General features: G+C 41.2%; 4 protein-coding genes across 5 annotated transcripts; 2 read left to right on the top strand and 2 right to left on the bottom strand.

Moving 5' to 3' along the window:
• Positions 1 to 574: 574 nt before the first annotated feature.
• rtf1 (RTF1 homolog, Paf1/RNA polymerase II complex component) lies at positions 575 to 10,437 on the bottom strand. The gene is given in 18 exon segments (XM_041953888.1): positions 575 to 1,629; positions 1,770 to 1,884; positions 2,586 to 2,687; positions 2,789 to 2,866; positions 3,307 to 3,364; positions 3,680 to 3,801; positions 4,002 to 4,079; positions 4,168 to 4,275; positions 4,369 to 4,456; positions 5,171 to 5,253; positions 5,394 to 5,571; positions 5,674 to 5,812; positions 5,902 to 6,013; positions 6,662 to 6,779; positions 6,879 to 7,080; positions 8,130 to 8,280; positions 8,466 to 8,576; positions 10,237 to 10,437. Coding segments are annotated over 18 exon segments (2,151 nt in total). The 3' UTR covers positions 575 to 1,522.
• Positions 10,438 to 10,798: 361 nt separating this feature from the next.
• Positions 10,799 to 15,163, top strand: ndufaf1 (NADH:ubiquinone oxidoreductase complex assembly factor 1). 2 transcript variants are annotated; one of them, XM_041953531.1, is made up of 5 exons: positions 10,799 to 10,967; positions 11,594 to 12,133; positions 12,531 to 12,716; positions 12,941 to 13,015; positions 13,141 to 15,163. In XM_041953531.1, the coding sequence occupies exons 2-5, from the start codon at positions 11,597 to 11,599 to the stop codon at positions 13,279 to 13,281; spliced, it is 939 nt and encodes a 312-aa protein (XP_041809465.1). In that variant the 5' UTR covers positions 10,799 to 10,967; positions 11,594 to 11,596; the 3' UTR covers positions 13,282 to 15,163. The 2 variants fall into 2 exon arrangements, with proteins under 2 accessions (XP_041809465.1, XP_041809464.1); XM_041953530.1 differs by having other exon boundaries at positions 11,591 to 12,133.
• nusap1 (nucleolar and spindle associated protein 1) lies at positions 13,963 to 17,567 on the bottom strand. The gene is made up of 12 exons (XM_041953529.1): positions 17,414 to 17,567; positions 17,166 to 17,234; positions 16,859 to 17,071; positions 16,473 to 16,608; positions 16,141 to 16,230; positions 15,920 to 16,032; positions 15,778 to 15,828; positions 15,492 to 15,664; positions 14,971 to 15,134; positions 14,758 to 14,874; positions 14,563 to 14,671; positions 13,963 to 14,440 (listed from the first exon to the last, which is right to left on the bottom strand). Exons 1-12 carry the CDS (start codon positions 17,486 to 17,488, stop codon positions 14,353 to 14,355), a joined length of 1,398 nt encoding a protein of 465 aa, XP_041809463.1. The 5' UTR covers positions 17,489 to 17,567; the 3' UTR covers positions 13,963 to 14,352.
• Positions 17,568 to 17,925: 358 nt separating this feature from the next.
• Positions 17,926 to 20,447, top strand: oip5 (opa interacting protein 5). Its single transcript, XM_041954538.1, has 5 exons — positions 17,926 to 18,177; positions 18,745 to 18,811; positions 19,126 to 19,248; positions 19,549 to 19,630; positions 20,190 to 20,447. Exons 1-5 carry the CDS (start codon positions 18,006 to 18,008, stop codon positions 20,271 to 20,273), a joined length of 528 nt encoding a protein of 175 aa, XP_041810472.1. The 5' UTR covers positions 17,926 to 18,005; the 3' UTR covers positions 20,274 to 20,447.
• Positions 20,448 to 21,742: the final 1,295 nt, after the last annotated feature.

The following is a 21,742-nucleotide window of genomic DNA, read 5'->3' as shown; positions in this document are numbered from 1 at the left end:
TAAACAAAGCTGATGTGGTGTTCAGTGCATTTTTGTCACTTAACAAGCAGATACAAAATCCTGTTGCAAGAGTCAGTTCACTATTTCAAAAACTATTTTATTATCAAGAGCCATAAAATGGAAACAGTAGCAGACTGAGCACTATACTTTCTGCATTAAAACTTAACTCGTATTTTAGAAGCAAAAATACTTAATAAAAATATGCTAGAATTGAATAGGAATGAAGTTGCACACAAAGCCTGAGAACTATTTTCTTTAATGTCTCTACACATACAATATTTCATGCTTTTTAAAGTTGACATTTTTAGTGCAGTAATGGATACTATGTTAACTACAGTGAAGTAGAATACAACTCGAGTATGAAGAAAATCCTACATTTAAACAAAAACCTAGACAAAAAGCAGTCAATTACATTAGCATGAGTTAAATGAAATTAGGCCATTTCAGTGTGGTTAATTAAATTCCATGCTTCCAGCTAATTAAAAAGATAAAATAACAACCTCAGCAGGTGACTTGTGTAAATGCAGTCTCACCTTTAGATCAGAAACGAGACAGACTGACAAAGAAGTTATGAAACAGTGCCTCTTTATTTTTTCCGCACTCACTCCAAAATGCATATTTACATGGCATGCCACATCAATACAGGAACTGACTATGGACACAATCGATAACACATAGAATCTGCTCTGGGAGTTAAGGGCAGGGGAGTAATTCCATAAACAACCAACAGAGGATAACAGAAATTAGGCAACACTTTTATAACCAGGCCAGCCATAGAAAATGGTTCCTCTTAAATTGGGTTGTTTCAAAGACTTAAAAAGTGGAAAATGTCCAGTTGACATGTACCAAACTTGTCACATCTGTCATAGAGGGCCGGCATCACGTTTGAGTCAGAAATGGTGATCATCTACACTCACGAGGCTGTTAAAAATAAGGATATATTTACACCAGTAATTTGTTATTGGTGGGGACAGGCCGGTCAGCTCCATTAGATATCCAGTCCAGTAATATCAAGATGATCCAAAAGTCTAAGACTCTTAAGATAGTGTCCTTGTTCAAAGTAATAATCCTGAAGCGCTGTGTCCGTTCAGAAAAAAAAAAAACATAAAAAAACAAAAAAACAAAGGAGTGGGCTCCAGAAGATCCAAAAGAGGGGGAAAGAAGTTAAATACATAAAAAAAACACAACTCTGTATACGAGTATGTGTGTGAATATGCAAAAATAACAAAACAACAAATATCTGGACAAGTTTTTACCAAGAGAGATCCTTTGAGAAAAATGTTGTCTTTGCTCAATCAGTATTTCCTCTGTGTTTGGATAAACAGTCTGTTGTATCAACATTCAAACACACACCCTCTGGGAGTCACTCTCTCAAACTCTCAACCATTCACACTCTCAAACATTCTCTCTCTCTCTCACACACACACACACGCACGCACACACGCACGCACACACGCACGCACACACTCTTGCACAGCCAACTACACATGCAATGTGGATTCTTAATGATGGACTGGCCGCATCAGATCAGCCCCCTCCTCTTCTTATAGTCTTCCAGGTTGAGGGACCTCCGGGGGGCGCCGTCCTTCACCGGCAGCGCGTTGGAGCTCACAGACAGTGACTTTGCTTCTGCAGAACGAGAACAATATCAATGCGCCTTGTTTCTAAAGTGACGTGGTTAACATTAACGACAACCTTTGTATTACAGCGAAGGAAAACCTACATCCAGGCTGAGCGAGTGAAATAATGCATTGGGAAAATCATCTCACCTGCATTGGGAACCTGTAGGTCAATCTTAACGTCAAAATCATGGACTTTAAACAAGTCCTCTGAGAGGTCAGTGGTTGGCTTGGGGACATCTTTGTCTTTTGGGTTTGCTTGACCCTGTAAACAGAGTAAAAATTGCAAGTTTAGATACTTTCAATAGAAGAAAACTTACCTTTGCCAAAGTAGAAAGCGATTTTCTGCTTGGCATTCACGCATTCCTTTGCTTTATATTAAATCAAATCTCTGTTAAAAATGTCTTTATTCATACAAAAGCACTGATATTAAAGCTTGACAAACGATTGACAAACAAGTGAAAGAAGTAAACACTTCAGCTTTCACTCTCCAAAATATTCTATAGGAAAGCACAAGTCGCTTAGACTTTGTTCAGACTGCACGCAAATCAGATCTGTTTCTCAAATCAGATCTTTAAGACAAAGTGTCTGCATTGTTTTTTTTACTTTGGCCACATCTGGCCATGCAAATCCGATCTGCATGGGTTGCTGCGGTAACGACATAGCTACGTCTGTAACTATGTATGTTGGTGACACAGCTTTCAAACATGGAATCATGAGAAATGAAGATCCATCATCTCGCCCCACAAAAAAATACCATGGTGCAACACAGAGGACTGTCGTTCTCTGTGTTGTCCTCTGTATCGCTCTTTTAGTAGCAGCATGGATTCTGCTCAGCCGCTCTGATGTTCTGAATTTAACATTATGTGTCACCTTGCGAGGGATGCAAAAGACACTTTGAAATCTAAAGTCAATGCAGATACAATCAGTCCGTCTGAAAAAGGCCTTGGTAGTCGCTCTGCTTACCAGTTTGTTCTTCTCTGCGCCAGAAGGATCTGCTGCTGACCCCGAGCCATACTTCTGATTCAGATGAGCAAGAATAGCTGCATGGACTGATGGGTCTCTGGCCTAAAGAACCAAAAAGAACAGGGTGACAAAGTTAGATTCAGCAGTGTCCAGTACATTGTTCATATAGAACATGCTTTGTGAAATAATTACAGAAATCTTACATTGGACACCATCGTGGGTTTGCACTGTCTTCGAGTGAAAGGGTCCATTTGTTGGTTTTTGGCGTTCTGTCCTTCAGCCTGTCATAAAACAAACAAGAAAATAAAAATTTGGTTATTTAACAGACACCAAAGGATTCATAATGATCAAAATTGCAGTAAAATCAATTGATACAAGAACTGTTTTCATACACAGCAGGTGAGGTGGTTTGAAACCACACGGCTTAGCAATGTGCTAAGCTAACAATGTTACAGGAACATCCAGGTGCTTATGTTACGTTAAGACACGCAGAACTCCACACATACACTGCTGTGAGTGCACCACAGAGAACCACAGCATGACTGAACACTGTCACACATCTTATATTTTAAAACACAGCTTTCATTTTGCTCATAAAAGCACAAATACGTACATTAATCAGCAACTTTTTACAGTTTTTAAATTCCAACGTATTTTTCAACATTCCAGGCTCAACATTAAAAATCATTACAGCCAAACAAGCATAAACGTGGACACTCACCACAAGAGCCTTCTCAGATTCAACAATGTTCCAGCTTCTGTTCCTCTGATTGATGTAGCTGGATGATGAAAAATAGATTTAAGAGTCAACAACAATTCTGTCTCAAAACACAGTCAGCTACAAATCAAAGACTTTAACAGCTGTGTATTAACAATATGACATGAACCAATCCTCAGGTATATTTTTGTCCCATGTTCTTTGTATTGTATTGTTTGAATGTGGGAGATGTTGTGGAAGAGTTATTACGTAATTTCCTTTTCTTTCCATTTTTCCAGTACGCACGTTTCCACGTATCAGAAGCCTGGGACTGGATTTATTGGAAAGAGTACCTCCAGAGAGATTTTAAAAACATTCATAGATGTAGCCGGTGTACCTGATAGCAGAGATGTTCTTGGTCCTCTGTCTGTCAAGTGCTTCTGCCCTTTCCTCAAGCTCATTCAGCTCATCCTGGATCACTTTCACTTTTTCACCGTCTCCACTCTCTTCTGCCATGGCCTTCAATCAAAACAAATAAAATGAGTAAGGAACAGCAGTCGGGCAGCCATAAACCTGATGGATTATGATGGATTTGTGAACAGTACAGCTGGTGTCACTGTGTATGTTCAACCTTGGTTGGTTGGATACTTTTTCATGACTTGTGTGGATTATCATATTAACATATTAATGATCATTTTCATTTTGTTATTTTCCTTTACCTTATCTTTGAGTAACTGCGTTTTCTTCATGGCATAGTTCGGAGGTGCTTTTCGGAATCGGTCCTTCTCTTTAACAATCTGCAGCATGCAAAGACAAACGTTTTTGTTACACTGTATAATACATTAAGCCAGAGAAATCAATGAAGAGCTGGAGAAACAGACTCACATCCTCTATGTCTTTGTCATTGAACTTATAGTTCAGAGCTTCTTTGATGGACTGCTCCTTTCTGGTGATTTCATCAAGAGTCGGTACTTGCATTCCAGCAACCATCATCTGGAAAGGAATAAAAAAAAAAACACAAAATTTTAATTTGTATCATGTATGACATTACAGATGAAATGTTTTGCTTTATTAAAACTCACTTACCGCCTCTTTCCACTTCATGAACTCGCTTTCTGTAAACTCCTGATTCGATACAAACTCGAGCCTGAACACCCGCGTGTCGCCACCATGCCTGAGGGAGACACACAATCACCTTCCAATGAAAATGATGTTTTTAACTAACTAATAACTAACGTACCCGAAGAGCCAATCCTGTTAACTTGCAGGGTGAGGCTACAGTCAAACGAGGGGTATCAGAGGAGAAGCCAGGTGTAGCTATGCATCTGTATTTTGCAAGCTAAGTTTCACCATTTTCAGAACGACAGCAGAGACGTGTTCTGCTTTGGGTTGCAAGGTTTTAAAAGGGGAAATGTGAGTCTTCATGTGTTACTGAAGGATCTGGAAACCCGAGAGCCAAACGGTTTCCTGCAGGCGCCTTTTTCCAGAGCGCTGTTTTGACATATAACTTAAACTGACAGGACTCAGGAACATCCCTGAAGAAAGTAACTACAAACATTACTCATACCAGTTTTACAGACAGCTAAGATCAGCTGCTGATGAGGTTTGTGTGTTCGATGAGCAGAGACAAAGCTGCAGGTGAGAGGTGGAGGGGTGGGTGGAGATAAAGGCGGGGACTGCTTAGAACCATGCATAATGCATGAAGGCAAAGGTGTAGAGTTACAACCAAGCCAAGGTCAGACATGAAGGGATTTTTTTTTTTCATGGAAAAAACTTCTTAATGTAATTTTGATCAACAGGTATGAGTTTCTAGGGGTTTAATCAATGCCTGAAGATGGATTCTGCTTCTTGATATATTATGTATAAGTATCCGTAACTGTTTACCTACCTTAACTGTAATCCCTTGTTTGTTCGCGTTGATCCCAGTTGGTAAACCTTCGCCGTCTCTACCACATCCACGATCTCAGCAACCTTTCAACAACAAAGGCTAATGTTAAATCAAACTTCAAGATAAAAGAGGCCCAGATTTTCATCATCGCCATTACACAAGAGCACACTGCGGTCCAATATTGACCACTGTGCAAGAAATGTTACCCAGAAGCCGAGCTTACCCTATAAACTGGTTTACTGCTGCTGTTCCCAATCCCTATCCTCACAAAGCAGCCAGTCACAGTCTTAGCAAAGAAAGGCATGTGGCACCAGCGCTCCAGCTTGTGCCTGGACAGACGGACCCTGTTGAGCTCATCTGGTAGAGACACAGGCTGCGACTTTGGTGGAGTTTCTTCTTTTCTGTTAGCGGAACACAGCCAAGACATTACTTTACATCAAGAGAAAAGGGAGGTCCTGCAATGAATGTGCTGCTTAAAACACAAGGAGCAGAATCAAACTTACTCGTCATCATCATAAGACGATGAACGTGAACTCCGGTCACTTTTGACTGATGACTTGTCATCGTCCTCCTCCTCTTCCTCCTCGTCGTCAGAGTAAACCTCGCTCGTCTTCAGGGGCTGTCGTTTGGCTAGCAGTTCCGCTGCTCACCACAGAGATGAAACGTCAGCGTTTGGACCTGACTGACGCGTCACATCAGTCATGTCACAAAAGATGTAAAATCACACCCACCTGTTTTGTTTTTCTTCTTCTCCCGTTCAGCTTTGAGTTCTTCCATGGCCTGGGACTTCTTGTCAAGTTTTTCATCACGTTTGGACCGTCGCTCTTTGTTGTGTGACATGACCTGGAGAGAGGGGAGATATTACAATCACACACAGGATAAAGAAAAGGTGTGATACTGCCACAACATTAGCCTGACCTTAATGTTGATTCAATAAGAAAAGAAATGCAATGAGTACTGAGAAAAGCAGAGTGACACACATTTCTGGTACACAAGTCTGATTCCAAAAAAGCTTGGGCTCTGTGTGAAACATAAATAAAACAGAATGTGATATTTTGCTAATCCTTTTTGACGCAGACTCAACTAAAAACAGTACAAAGACAATATATTTAATGTTTTACCGCATCAACTTTATTGATTTTGTAAATATCTGCTTATTCTGAACTTGATGCAGCAACATGTTTCAAACAAGTTGGGACAGGAGCAACAAAAGCCATATAACAGCTGTGGAATGCTCCAAAAACACCTGTTTGGAACATTCTACAGGTAAACAAGTTCATTGGAAACAGGTGACAGTATCATGATCATCCTGGAAAGGCTTAGTCGTTCACATGAGCTCAGAAAGACTTTGTAAAACTGCTGCTGCTGAACAGTTTGTTTGCAAATGATTGTATTCTGTTTTTATTAATGTTTCAAACAGCGTCCCAACTTTTTTGGAGCTGGGGTTGTACAATATCCGTCTAATATTGTTTAAAATGTCCCTGAACTCACCACTTGTGTGTCTTGAACCTGAGATAGCTTCCTTTTCTCTTGCTCTTCCTCCTGCTTCTTTTTCTTTTCCTCTTTCTCCTTCTTCTTTGCCGTCTTGAGCTTCTTCTTAATTTCAAAACTGTCAAAGCAAACAAACGTTTCTGTTTTTTTGGCAAGTCCTTTGTTGAGAGATGAGATTCCACCGATTGCAATAATTGTTGTTTGCACCACCACTTACCGTCTCTTTAGCACCTCTCGCTTCTCGATTCTGTTGAACAGCTCTTGCTCTCTCTCCTTCTCCGTCATCTGCTCCAGCCGAGCTCTGTCCTCCGCATCTCCCATCAAGTCGTCGTCGTAGCCGTCCCTGAACACGTCGTCCTCAGAGGAGTCCGAGTCGGAGCTGGACGACGAGCTGTTGCTCTCTGAATCGGACACCTCACCTAAAGATAAAGAGCGATGCATTGGCACAAGCGGCAGTCGTTCAGCTGACTTCAGTTCTGCAGCGTGCAGTAACACCAACACGACACTACAGGGTAGAGGTGTCCCCATCTCAGCTCCATTAAGCCCAACCAAATTATAATCCTGTATTTTACCCTATTGTGCTCTGTTTAAATCACTTTTTGACATCACCTTAAAGATTTTATGTACTACTTCTGGTGGTGAGACATGAATTTTAAAAAGTTAACAAGTGGCTAAAATGGTACTGACGTCAAACTGCTTATAAACTGAAAAGTGAAGGCAGCCTTACAGCTACTTGCTATGATAACGATGACCAAGTTTCATGAAGTGGTGAAAACAGCTTTTTTCAACATGACTAATATGATAAGGCACCAATATGGAGTACAAATTGAAGGCGATTTAAATTTAAATTAAATATTTTCCTAAATATGTTACAGAGCTAATTAAATTTCACAGTTTGCGTTATTTGTTGTTTTGTTAAAATTAATTAAATCAATTTAACATAAACAGGCTATTTCTTCTTGCCAACCACATCTTAAATCATCTTGAATACTTGTACTGGATTTTGACCAAATCTCCAGAACTTTCTCTCAAAGATTTTTCCAGGTTTTCCATTACCATGTCAACCCAGTGTATAGCAGAACAATGGAACAGAAACAACATCTTAGATATTACACTGCGTGCAAGATGGGATAAAGAGGATGAGTGAGTGAGTCATCTAATCTCAGCCACCTGAAATACCTGGACATGGCACCCTGGTGATATGTGTAATCCACACTTCAGAATATGTTCCGCCAGTGTGTGCTTGCACATGTGCTTACATAAAATGTCATTAACTTGAGGACATGTGTGCCGGTTTCTGATGCGTGAAACTGAGATGTTAGCTGACGTCTGTACAATTGCCACCACAAAAAGCTCAGCTGTTATCGTACCTGGTTACTGAAATGATTGTGGTTTCTCTGAAATAAAATGATTGAAATAATTAAGTAAGCCTAGAAGCATGTTTTTCACACAAACACTGAAAACATACCCTCCTCTGGTGCAGAGCTCTCTGCTGAACTGTCTCCATCTGAGCTGCCAGACGCCGTTGCTTTATTAACCTTCTTCTTTGTAGCGTTCTTCTTGTCAGACCCTTTCCCTTGCTTGACCTTCTTTTTGCCTTTGGTGCCACCCACAGTCCACTAAATAAAAAGAGTGAACAATTAATGTTTGGTTAACAACTAGCACCAACTGAAAAAGAATAATGGTCTATTCTTTTGAATGTTTTTCTGGTAAACTTCAAAGTGCTTGATAGCTAAATAAAAACTGTGAGATGTTCAAACTGTATTTTCAATGTTAGATTATGTCCCAAACTGGACTGTCATACCTCATCATCACTATCAGATGTCTCGGAGTCTGTAGAAGCTGCAGGTTTGCTAACAGGTTCTTCTTGCTCACCAGAGTCAACCCTCTTCCTCTTTGCCAAAGACAAGAGCTCCTGAAAATGAGATCACGGTGATATGGTTCAGAAAAAGAACCCGGTAAAAGTATGAAGTGGAAAAGGCGGGAATGTGTAGCCCTGCTCACAGTTGACAATTAAACACATCCTGGATGATCCAATCCCGAGCAAGCATCTCTAAACACAGGTGTAAACAAACCCAAACCACATGGAGGAAGCACTGGTATCCAACTGGCAAGGAAAATTCAGAAGTGAGATCCATATGGCTGCATATATAGAGTGAAGGTGCCACTGATTATATTTTAACACAGCCTAATCACCTTTGTAATATGCATGTAGCAGGAAAATCTTCCAAAACACAGCTGGTTTGCAAGACACTGGTTTGAAAGCTCCCTGACTAGCTGAGTGAGTATTTTTGTTTCATAGCGCTCAGCTTCCCACAGGTAAAATAACATATGAGCAAAGAAGCAAAATCCTGCCATAAGTGGTCATTAAAACACATTCTGGTGGCAGGTGTGAACAGCAACTTGTCTCATGGGGATTTATGCAGAATGATGGTTCACAATGCTAGTTCTGAAGAGGGCCTGAATACATCTGAAAAAGATCATAGAAAAAAGCAAGAATATGAGGCTAAATAACAAAGCCCATAAAATGTATGTGCACAAAGCGAGCACTCGAGTCAGATAGGTACTGTGCATTGGCTGGGAGAGACAAAGTTGGATCCATACCTCAAATTCACTACTCCAGCACTTAACTGTATTCAATACTGCAAACATTTGATCTGAATATGCATCTCAAAACACAACTGTAGAGCACTGAAAAGCTCTTCTTCAGAACAACCCTACTGATGATTGCGCAACCAAGCTTAAACAAGGCTGGCTGAACTTCTCTCAATTCTTGTGGTCATCTGTTTTTCACTACCTGTGTCTGGGCTGTCTCTGAGCACCAACTATTTGGTTGTGCACTAACACCTGTCACCTGGTGCCACAGTGTACTGCCGGGTAATGTACATGGGGGTTTAATGGTGATCAAAGTTATTGACACAGTAGTCCTGTGCAGCTCTTCAGCCCGACATGTTAGACTGGAGAGCTCTTCAGTCAGCCTGCCAACGCTTGTTTGACAACAACACCGAAATAGAACTTCAGCTCTGCGCCCATGACGTCATTCGGGAGATAAGGTTCTTCGAGCTAAATCAAGTGCGACTCCACTACGGCTCCAGTCCATGCAAACATATCCCGTTCTCGTGTAGTCCGTGAGCTAACAATCACATTCCCCAACAATCCATGGTCAAGCAGCTTATACTCGAAACCAGTAAAAGGCCATTGGCGCGGCATTTTCGTGGCAACATAATACTGCATGATTGCTAGCGTTGAGTGCACCTCTCGGAATGTAACCTTAACGTTAGCATAACTTAGCTGGTTCATGCTAAGACACTGTTTTCTGTACAACCATATACACTTCCATCGGTCTTGAGTACCTCCAAGAAATACTTGAGAAAACCTAGCAATTTATTTGACTTTGGGAACGGCGTATTTCATGAGAAAGGAAGCAAGGATTGTAAATAAGACGGGCCCACTCTCAGCTTGTTCAAGCGAGGCCAAACACAGCGCAATCAGTTAGCATACATTAGCTTCACCTCAAACTGTTGACAACTTAATATGCGGTGCCGTGGCAACAGAATGAAAAAATGCGCACCTACCTGATCTAAATTATCGTCGCTAGCACTGTCCTCAGAGTCAGAGTCAATCACGACCCGACCTTTCCGTTTCTTTACATTCACCATGACTAGCTGCACGGCTAACCTGCTAGCTACCTCTGTGTCGTCTAAATGTTTGAGGTTAGCCGTTGCTACCTAGCTAGCTGGCTCTGCAGTCAACCACACAAAGGCAGTACTGAGCATGCGCGCTCGTATTGATGCCATAGTTACAGCTGGATTTTATATATCTGTCTGTGAAATAAAATGCATATTTATGCTTGTGCTCATCATATTAATTAATAATGTAATTTAAGTAAAGAAAAACATTGAGCCATCTTGCGAGGACATTGACAGTTAGCCGAGAGCAGAACTACATATTGGCAGTGAGTGTGTCTGTCAGGACAGGAATCTTTGGTGCACGAGAGCTGCATTCAAGAGCCTCGGTAATTTAACGTTGTACTGTTGTAAATCTGTTGTCCCATGTGGTTGACTCGCCTCCCTGGCTTACATTTTTCTCTGAATGTATGCTGAACGCAGCACAAGTACTTCTGCTGGCTCTCCTGTGCGGATCCGGACAACCTTGGATTTGTAAATGAGTATGTTACACGGGCCGTTTGTGAGTCGGTTCAATCCACAATCGTCTTTTGAAGACCAAATTTGATGGTTTAGTCAAACCAAAACAAGAATCGAAGTTGGCGAAATATCCAAATATCTTCTGGTACAACATGGGCAGAGTAAGTAGAGACAGTTTATGCTAACACTGTATTCACTGTCACATTAACTGTTTGGTCTTCAAAATAATTCACGCCAGACGGCCATGGTCGCGCATTGTAGCGTTAGCTACATATTTAAATTTTTTGTAACATGTGATGTAACATGGCTGTAATTGACGACTGCTGTCATTATTATTCAATAATTGTGTGACTGCTATGTGTGAAGCTCAGACCAGCAAATGCAAAGAGACTCAAGTCAGACACCCAGTACATGACTAACACACAATCTAACACATAACTCAGGAGGAAAATAGTGAAGCGGAACAGTCTGCCACCCAGTAAGTCATAAAGAAAAACAATTAATACATTTGATCACTAACAAAGAGTCCAGTCAGAATTGATGCAAGTGTGATCAGGGCCAATGAAATAAGCAGACCATCAATAGGCTGAACACCAAGTCTGAAATATGTTTCTTTTAACAACATAACAATGTAGGACTGTACATGTTGATCACAACCTCTCAACCAGTTGAATAAGACTTTGAGTAACATTTCTTCTCTTTGTAAATTTAAGAAACCTGATAATCCAATACTACCCTGTAACTCGAGTGTAATGATGCTACTTTTCCATGTGATGTGTCCCAGCAGTGAATGGTCCATTTCGCAGCTGAAATGTCTCTGACAAAGATCACACGTCTCCCCTCAGCGAGGCTGCTGAGCTCCGTCCACCAGCGCCAGCAGCTGCTCCTCGACTCCATCACTCCGCTCACTGTGCCCGCAAGAGCTGTGATGCAGGGCGAATACAGACGCCCCGGCAAGCCCAAAGAAGACAAGTTTCCATGGCAGAAGATTAATTTCGACCTCTCAAAGGGTTTGGAGGGGATAAAGAAGCACATCACTCTGCTGACAAAGGAGTTTTCTGAACGCTGGGTTGGTCCACAGGGCAAACCGATCCTTGAGCACATGTTGGAGCAGAACCAAGTGATATGGGAGTTCAGAGGCCCAGAGTGCCTGAAGCAGTGGACGCTGTCCTCAGACCATGAGATAGGAGGCCAAAGTGAGGTTCACCTGAAGCTTGGCAAAAACAATAACACCTGTTTTCTGTATGGGACTCTGAACTGTACTCCTCCACGGGACGGGGAAACACGCTACAGCGGCTACTGCACCATGCGCTCACAGCAGCTGCTGGTTGGTTGCTCTGCTTTATTTTTCTTCCGAAACTCTGTGGAATCATACGTTCACTTCTAATGCGGTTGTTACTGTAATAGTGCCATGGGGCCATTCAGGAGGTCCTTGGTATTTTTTCTGGAAATCTGGAGGTTTTAGCAACCTTGAAGATGTTTTTATAAGGCTGATTTCATGACTCAATATGATTAAATTTGACTACTTTTAGTATTTAAATAAATGGGCTGCAGTTTTTCTCCACCAGAACTGTATTCTTGGCCAATGAGGAGACATCTTTGAAAACAGGCTTTGGAAAACAAAATTGACACAGTTTTAAAGAGTTAATTAAATTTGCATTTGCCTGTAGCTGGGACTTTCTTCAGCTCTCAAAGTTAACACCCAAACGTTTTGTCTCTCCTAGGCTTCATTTGATAGAAAAAAACACTACGATTGGACCAGCTTCAACACCCTGCATTTGCGTGTGCGTGGCGATGGCCGTCCATGGATGATCACCATTGCAACCGAGACGTACTTCTCTCACCAGAAAGATGACATGTACTGTTATTTCCTGTATACCAGGGGAGGACCCTACTGGCAAGATGTCAAGGTGAGCAAAAAAAATAGAAAACCCTTAAAAACAAAAGGTCTGACACAAAGAGGTGCCATGATATATGTATGTTGATTTGCCAGAGGAAACTTCACAGGATTTGGAGAACATTCTTAAGGCCTTTTGTTGCACTTTTAGGAAAAGTTGCTGAATATTTGATGGCTTTCTTTAGTCTCATGAAGTGAAAGCAGTCGTTGTAATACTCACGTGTTTCTCGTTTACAGATTCCTTTCTCCAAGTTCTTCCTCACAAATCGTGGGAGGATACAGGACGATCAGCATCCTGTCTGGCTGGACAAGGTAAACTGACATGGACCTGAATACATAAATAAATGATCTTTTTTCACCTGTAACTGTGGTATTCTAATAAATTTGAACTTTTTATGCCCTGCTTAGTTTATATTTACTCCTTTTTGTATTTACAGGTAAACACCATTGGATTTACCTTGGGAGATAAAGCTGAAGGTCCCTTCCAGCTGGAGATTGACTTCATTGGTGTCTGCAAAGATTACGCACACACTGAGGAGTTTGCTTATGAGGTGTACAAGAGGAATCCCGAAGTCTGAGAGGCAGATTGAAGACAAACTGTTATTGAATAATTGCTGCATTATACGGAAACCCTCCACTTTCTTGTGGTAGACCATCAGTTACACGGCATCAATTAATCTTGGTAATGCTTCCTGATAATTCATGTCTGGATTCTTGGACTTCTACTTTGACACTTCAGTGACTGTGAGCCATTTTATACCTGCAGAACTTGGATAAAAACCTGACAGAAGTTGTGTTTCTGGTCATAAAAATAAGCAAATGTGATTAAATTGTTAATTTTAGTCACATGTAGTTTACTTCGCTCATTTTAGTGTGTAATTTCCCCCCCAAAAAAGACACATTGGAACCAATCAACATATTCCATCACTGAGAACAGAGCAGGAAGAAGGAAAAACTTATATTTACCTGCACTCTCCCTAATAACATTAATAAATAACTTTTTTTTGTTCTGCCTACTCAAATCCAATCAGTAAGAGTCATTTTAGCTTAAAAACTGCAATTTCATAATGTTCCATTATTTTTCCTGTATGAATTTTCTTAAATATTTGAGCAATATTTTAAGTCATCATCCAGAGAATTCCAGTTTCTCTCCATATACTGAAATGCTTTATGAACATGGACTTCTGACTTCCTTCTATGATCCTCATTTCAACATCAAATCACACTTAGGGACAAAAATTAAGACACAGGGGTTTGGAAATCTGCAGTAACACTTTTAATTTAAAAAAGAGAATGCAGACAAGGAAACTCTTGTACATAAATGTCTTTTTAACAGTCTTTCCCCCAAAAATAAGTAAAAATACAGCAAGGACATAAAATCTTTAAGAAAGAAAGTACCAGCTTGAAATGCAGCAAAAAGACATCGATTCTCTACACATGAAAGTAAAAGCATCATTCAGAGCTACAAAGTGTTAGTATTCTAATGTCTGAGACAAATCTAAAAACACGGCATGGTAGGTTAGATAGCAGAAAATTTGAGCTTCTCTACTTTCCCTAAAATGAGAGAAATTAATGGGTCAGCTGCAGATGGCTAAATATTTACACTGGAACCACATGCTGTACAGATGTCTACAAACAGCGCGACATTTTTACATCATGACAAGGCCTCTTCTTGCTCCGAGCATGCTCTCCTTCTTCTGCTTCCTGTCTTCCATGTGTTTTGCTCTCCTGTCACCCCTAAAATAAGGCACAATTATCCATAAGAGACGATGACGGAGATGGTAAGAGATGATGTGAGACTAAATTGTTACGGGAGGCGAATCAATATCCTCCGGTATGTGCTTTCATTTTAGACGTACCTTGTCTGGACTTGGTGCTGTTTGAAGTTTTTCTGATGCGAGCTGACACCGGCCAGCGGCTTCTTTCCTTCCGTGTTTTCTTTGGTCTCTCCAAACGGCTTCAGTTTTCCTATAAAACAATAAACCATCACAAATTCGTCCATCTACTGCTGCTTGATTTAGGAGAAGCAGAGGAATCAAAAGGTGGCTTTGTACCTGTATGAGGCTTGTAGGTGAGGGGACGAGACAGACTCGCCTTCAGATCGAAGTTTGGCTTCTTTTGTGTTCCGGGGGTTGTGGAAGTACTTGTGTTGCCGGTGAAAACGAATGGTCCTTTGGGATTCGGGGGGGAAAAAATAAAAACATCATTCCTCACTCTGTTAACATCGGTGGGCAAATGCAGAAATCATTCAAAAATACAAAAGGTACCTGGAGTTTTTGTGACAAAGAGAGACGGGGTCTTGACAGTGTTGGGCTTTCCTCCATCAGCAACCTGTTTCTGTGGGGTGCTCGAGGTCACACAGGGCGACATGCGTGCTGGCGTCTTCACCATAGACCTCTTGTACTCGTTGTCATGAGTGGCCTCTGAGAACCTGCGTACGAAAACATTTGGTTATTGAAGCGTCACACTGATTACTGCAAATAAAGCGCCAGTAAGAAGCATTCAAGCTGCCTTAGCTTTTCTGACAGTGATCAACAGACAAAGAGTCTTTAATATACAGATAATATACAGAAAAGGAGAGGCTTTTATACAAATGTGTGTTTTATACTTTTATTTGTAATTAATTGCAAATTAAATATGCATCTGTTAAAGTGACCAGAATTAAAGCCAAGCGAGTGAAAAAAACTTTAGCAGCAATGGCTGGTTACTTGTTAAAGCTCCTGGAAGAGTGATCAGTATCTGGCTATTGAACTTAATTGCTGCCCCAGATCAAGAAAGAGTGACTCACCGAACGTTGATCCTGCGAGTAGAAAGGACAGACGGTCTGAATGGAACAACTTCCTTCCCTGCAGGTTTGTGTGGAGGAGCTTTACTGGCCGAGAGCAAAGTGTGTCTGCGCTTGTCCTCAGCTGCTCTCTTATTCACCGGGACAGGGCTGAACATGGAGGCACGGGTCGCCTTCTGTAGAATGTACGCACACAGGTGTTCACCTTCACTGTACTCTGGAAGGAGTTAATACGCTACAGCTGTGGTGTCTGCACAGTCATGGACGTTCAGCAGGCGGTGATGCTTACCACTTGAGCTTTGCCGTCAGCTTGCTGCAGTTTTGTTTTGTCTGAGAGATTCTGAAAAAATAAAATGGAATATAAATAAAAAAAACAAAGTATCCATCGAGTTCTTACAGATATAACATTTAAAATGTTCTTAATAAAGTACCTTCAGTTCTTTAACTGAACTTCTGTAAGTCTCCATCTGCTTGTTCTTCCGTTGGATGTACGAGTCGATTGACTCCATCTTGTTAAAATGTGCCTCGTGGAGTTTTTTGAAGTCTACAAAAGAGACAATTTACAAAAATCATTGAGGTTTTTTTTAGGGTGAAAACCACGTCCTTACGGATCTGAGCTGAGATTGAGAGCTACAAGAACTGAGGAACTTACTGGGAGTGACGGGCTTCAATGTCTTAGTCTTAGAATGGAGGCCTTGGTAACAAGGGATTTTACAGGCTTTGGCCACTTTTGATGCTTTTTCTGGACACAGACATTTAAAATATGTCAATTAAAGGATTGGTATATGATCTTAAACTGTTAAAGTCAAGAATCTCTGAAAAAGACAGAAACACACAGAGCTTAAAAAAGAACAAGCTATTCAAAGCAGAATACATTAACTTGAGGTGCGACTAATGATTATTTTCATTATGGATGAATCTGCCAATATTTTTCATGATTAATCATTTCGTCGGTATCCTCTTTCACCAAACCACACTACTGACCTGCATCGCCATGCACAGATGCTTCACCCTTGGTGTCAGCCTGCTGTCCACCACCAGTGGCCTCAGTTCCACTTTGATAAGAGGACACTTTTCTCTTCTTAGCGCCATGGGATGCAGTGGCCCCTTCAGTGTCACCCTTAAAGGAAGAACAGTCATGTAAGTCTTTAGTCCTGATGAATGCAAAACACTGACACTGCAACAAATTAACCCCAAGCATAGGGATCCTGGTACCAGCTTTGCATATTTGAACCAGATATGCATGCATAAAAACATGCACTAGGATGCTAGGATGTTTTTAATACATAAAGGGAGTTCATTACATGCTATTTAGTTATGCGTCTGTTATCGTCATGTATTTGTGTTGAGCACATTATGATGTGTAATACCTCTGCAGCACTTGGAGGTAACTTGGCATCACACTCGGTCACTGATTCGGGATCAGAGATCTTTCTCTTGGAACCGTTTCGTTTGCCTCGACGTGTGACAAACACAGTGGGGCTGGAAACTGCTTCCTGGCGAGAAGCATCTGTATCTTCCTGAGTGTTGTCTTGTGTCGCATTTTCATCATCTTGAACAGCAGTGACACTCTCCTCTTGCCCCTGCAGAACATCACAATAACACATCAAATACGTACAAACAAACGCATGGTTGAAGAATGATCTTGAAGTGAAACAGCTCATTGACCAGGATTACCTGCCCTTCCTCCTCCTGCTTTGTTTCTTGTTGATAATGCTGCTTGATGGCTTTCAGGAGTTTGTCGGCCTGTTTTACAGCAAAAATGTCAACTAGTTACTACAATATTCTGCCCCCATTACAGGCAAACGCAAACATTATCTTGCAATAACTGTTCACACAATACAGTTGGACAAACCCCATCAAACAACCGTTCACAGCAACCTACAAGCATCGCTACGTTCATTTAAAAAGGGCAAATTCATTACCTTCATGTTTGCTTTAAGCCCGAGCTCCTTGGCGAGGCTTCGCAACTCTGCATATTTCATGGAGTCCAAATCCATGTTGTTGTGAAAGTTCACTCTGTTTCGTGAGAAGAAATCCGCATACACACGTTCAGATCCTCTCGCAATGTGAGCTGTGCCGGCGCCTGGCGGTTACAACGTCCCCGATTCAAAACACAGCAGAAGGGCCGTTTGATTGGCTCCTGTGTGCGACCGGATGTGCCTATCAGCCAATCAGAACGAAGAAACATTTAGCGTTTTGCCCATAATGTAATGAGCCATCTGGCCTCCAACGGTTAATGTTTCGTTTAAAATGAGTAAAATAAATAATTGTTTAAGCATAAGCTTATTTAGCACTCACTCGCATTGGTTTGAATATTAACAACGACGATTAATTGGCAGTAATTCGGCATTTCTCACATTACTCCGGGTGGTGGCAGTGTTACACCGAGAAACGTCACGTCACAGCTCGCAGAGGTACAATCGAAGAAGAAAGAGCTCGCTTTCTCAGCCAGAGTTCAAATTCACAAGCGGGGAAATAAGGTTAGCAAGCTGGGCTCCGTAAAACATTACTAACATGGAATTTGACGGGAGCCTCTTAATGCAATTTATCGCCGATGTAAAGCTGGCAAGAGAGACGGAACACAAACAGCGGATGAGTCTCCATTGTCAGCAGTGCAACACTGTTTTGGGGGACTCCCTCGGCGTCTGTGGGGAGATCAAATGCATGGACTCTATCATGTGTCTAAGTAAGTCCACTTCATCTCTCATCGCTTACTGTTGACTCATCAAACAACATACGAGTTGTTTGCGCATTTCAGATATTAAGAAATAGGCTCATGTTGGTAAATTTGCCTGTTATGTGTCTGTAGTGTAACTTAGTGAGTGGACTATTGGTGGGCGGGTCGAGATTATGGTGGCCCTGAGGAGCAAAATACATACACACATACAGAAAAGTGACATTTCTGACAAAAAAATCTTAACTCAAGGTCCACTTACTAGATTTTTCTGCAGTTTGAAACCACATTTTATGGTCTTTCTCAGTAGATGGACTTTGCTTTGTTGTCATGGAGGTACCTCAATTAACTGGTGTTTTTTGGCAATTTTTTATGATTTTGTTTTATTATGTGAAACCTATTGTATTTTTGCTACTTTGTTTTGTGAAATGTCTTCTTGTATTTACCTTTGCTAAATTGTCTTCTGGTATGTTCTTTAATTTGTCTTTTGCAGGGTTATTGTACCCTCCCCGCATCAGTGATAATCATGTTTAATCTCAATTGCACATTAATCGATACCTGCTTCTTGTCTCCCTTCAGGAGTAACCAATGATGTGGTCATCAGTGATCCAATTGAGTCAAGACATAAAGGGGAAATGGCTAATTGGTGAGTCAGAAAACAATATTGTTTTTGCTTTTGGAGAGCTGCAAATATATCCAAATATATATTCAACTGGATAAAATTTTATGCTCTTGTAGAGGGAATCTGTTTTGCAACTTCTTGGACCTTGTGGGAAGGACCTTAGACTTAGCCCTTGAGCAAGGCACACAGTGAGCGGTTGCATGCGTCAGTCTACTGTATGCATAATTCACACATAAACCCTCTATCCTCCCCCGTCAGCTCCAGGTTACTGGCTGTGATTGAGTCAGCTTGTTTATGTCAGCGTCCTGCTTCTTTTCACTGCTGTTGTTTGCTTTCAGCATCTACAGTCCTCTAAAATGCCGCGGCTGCAAAGCTGCTGTGGGGAAAGTTATTCACTCGGCCCCTCCGCGTTTGGCCGTGGTTCGCTCCATCTTTCTCCTCAACAAAGCAAACATCAGTTGGTAAGCTCTGCTGCTTCTGTGAGCACACAAAGCATATTGACTTCTTGTGTACAGGCTTACTGCCGTCCGGAGAGGCTAAAATAAACAAGAGCCGTATGAGCGTTGTCCATTTTGTGACTTGCTTTTTTTTTTTTTTTAAAGCCCAGGTTAGAAATCAAACAGCTGATTTCCTCACGATTTTCAGACGGTGCATTATTGAGCTGTTCCTCTTTCCCATTCGACAGATACTGTTGGTGTGAAAAGACTTTAGGCCACATCACTTGATCCTTCAAAGCTCCCTTTTCATATATTTCTCTGCAGTTACATCCTCAACAGCAGCTCTATGGTGAAGGCGTCGACGCTCACATTTGATCTTAAGCCTGTCAGAGAAAGCATTAATGAGGTGAGACGGCAAATTCTGATACTCTTTATTGTCACGATGAGGATCAATACCTGCATGTACAACTGCGGTGCTTCATTTTCTTCTTCATAGTAATCTAATAACCTGAGTACTGTCAGTATGTATGATAAGCACTTACTTGTTCTACAACAGGGTCATTTACTCGGCGTGATCTGGCCATTTTTATGCAACTAATTAAATAATTGTATATGATGAGTACTTCAAAAGACTAATTTAGTCCCCCTGAGGCGTACGAGCTGATGAAACAGGTAATTAAGTGTGAAAGTTCCGCCTGAGTCTAACACCAGAGCAACATTTTAGGCTGTAATCCATCAGCCTCGGCTGTAATGAAAAAGCCCTGTGGTTGAGTGGCTAAACAGCATTCCTGCAAAGCCAGTTCCCTTGGAATTGTACCTGTAGATGTTTTCCTACGTGTTCAAAAGTACGAGCATGACAAAGGACGACTGTGACTGAGAAAATGCACGCGGGAATGACGCAGGCTTTGGGCAACAAACTCAAATGCCTTCTTCTGAAAGCACAAATCTGTCTCTTTCCTCTGCAGGTGAGACAACAGTTTGAAGTGATGTTGGATCAGATGTCCCACATCAAGAGCAGACTGGCCAATCAGAGTGGAACAAGTCAATAGTGTGCACAAGTGATCAAGTCTGAACCAAGTCCTGGGTTTAGGGAGCATGTGTTCTCCAACCCCTCTGCTGGACTAGTTTGTGTTGTAAATTATTGTTAATTAGTCATCTGTATATAAACAAGATATGAGATACTGGCTTTTTTAAAGATGTGATGAGATCTGTTTTGGGATTGCTCCTCCACTAAAACATGTTGGAAAAACTCTGACTGTTCTGTTTGTGTTTGGAAGGATGGTTTCAAAGAGTGAAATTGCTTTTAATTTTTGGTCAATGTGATATTCACATCAGCAGGTTCTCAAACCATAGAACAAACTGATATGTTTATGGCACCACTGGGAAACACAGGAACTACAGCATCACTGTTAATATGTGCTCATTTTGATGTATGGACTGAGGAGCATATATCCGATTTTATCTGCATCTCCGCACAGTAACTCCCCTTAAAACCACAATTTGATTTTGTGATGGGATTGAACAGCCGGCGTGTTAATTAGCAAGCTTTAGAGGTTCTGGTAGGTACGTTTTGTGGCTTTACGATAGCCAGGCTAGCTGTTTAGCCCTGCTTGCAGTCTTTGTGCTAAGCTAGGCTAATTGCCTCCTGGCTCCAGCTCCATACAGACACGAGAGGGGAACAGTCTTCTCATCTTTGCAAACTCTCACAAAGAAAGTGAATAAGCATCATTCCCTGAATCTTGAACTCAAAATACAAATACATAAATATATTCAGACGTTCCTGTAGAATCACTCAAACTTTATTTTGTGTAAAGCTGCAAGTAAGTTGATCGAAAGCAAAATCATTGGCAACTATTTTGATAATTGTTTTTTTTTTTCAAAAATCTCAAACATTTGCTGGTTCCAGCTTCTTAAAAAGTAAAGATTTGCTGCTTTTCTTCATCATTTATGACAGCGGTGAGCCTTTGGGTTTTTGACTGTTGGTTAAGTAATCTGAAGGTGTCACTTTGGGCTCTGAGGAATTGTGATGAGCATTTTTCACAATTTGGCTAAATGATAAATCAATTAATTGTGAGAGTAATTCTCAGATTAATCGATAATGAAAATACTCGTGAGCTGCGAGCTGCTGTGAGTTTCTCCACACTAATGGAGCACAAACATAGCCATATGTTTGTGCTCCATTAGTGTGGAGAAACAATTTAATGATAATTTAATTTTGTTTGCTGGAGTGTAACAAGCATTACGGCCTCACATGGATGTTCCTGATGCTCCAGTCTTTTGCTCTCCTGCATAGATGATTTAAGTCATTCATTCCATAACAGCACCCGAACTGAAAGGAAACATCAACACGCAGCCATCCAACTGGCACCATGCTGCATTTTATTGCTGAATTTCTGATACAGATTCCTTTTTTTTTTTAGTTAATACAAAACCAGACAAGAGGCTCACACATAATAAGCATGCCCATATCCTCCCTCTGGAGTGCATAGTTTCTACACAGTCCACCTCCTCAGTGGAA

The sequence above is a fragment of the Chelmon rostratus genome, chromosome 15 (assembly GCF_017976325.1).
Source record: "Chelmon rostratus isolate fCheRos1 chromosome 15, fCheRos1.pri, whole genome shotgun sequence".
Taxonomy (NCBI): domain Eukaryota; kingdom Metazoa; phylum Chordata; class Actinopteri; order Chaetodontiformes; family Chaetodontidae; genus Chelmon; species Chelmon rostratus.
Note: the sequence above shows the minus strand (reverse complement) of the source record. Positions and strands in the feature narration are given on the sequence as shown.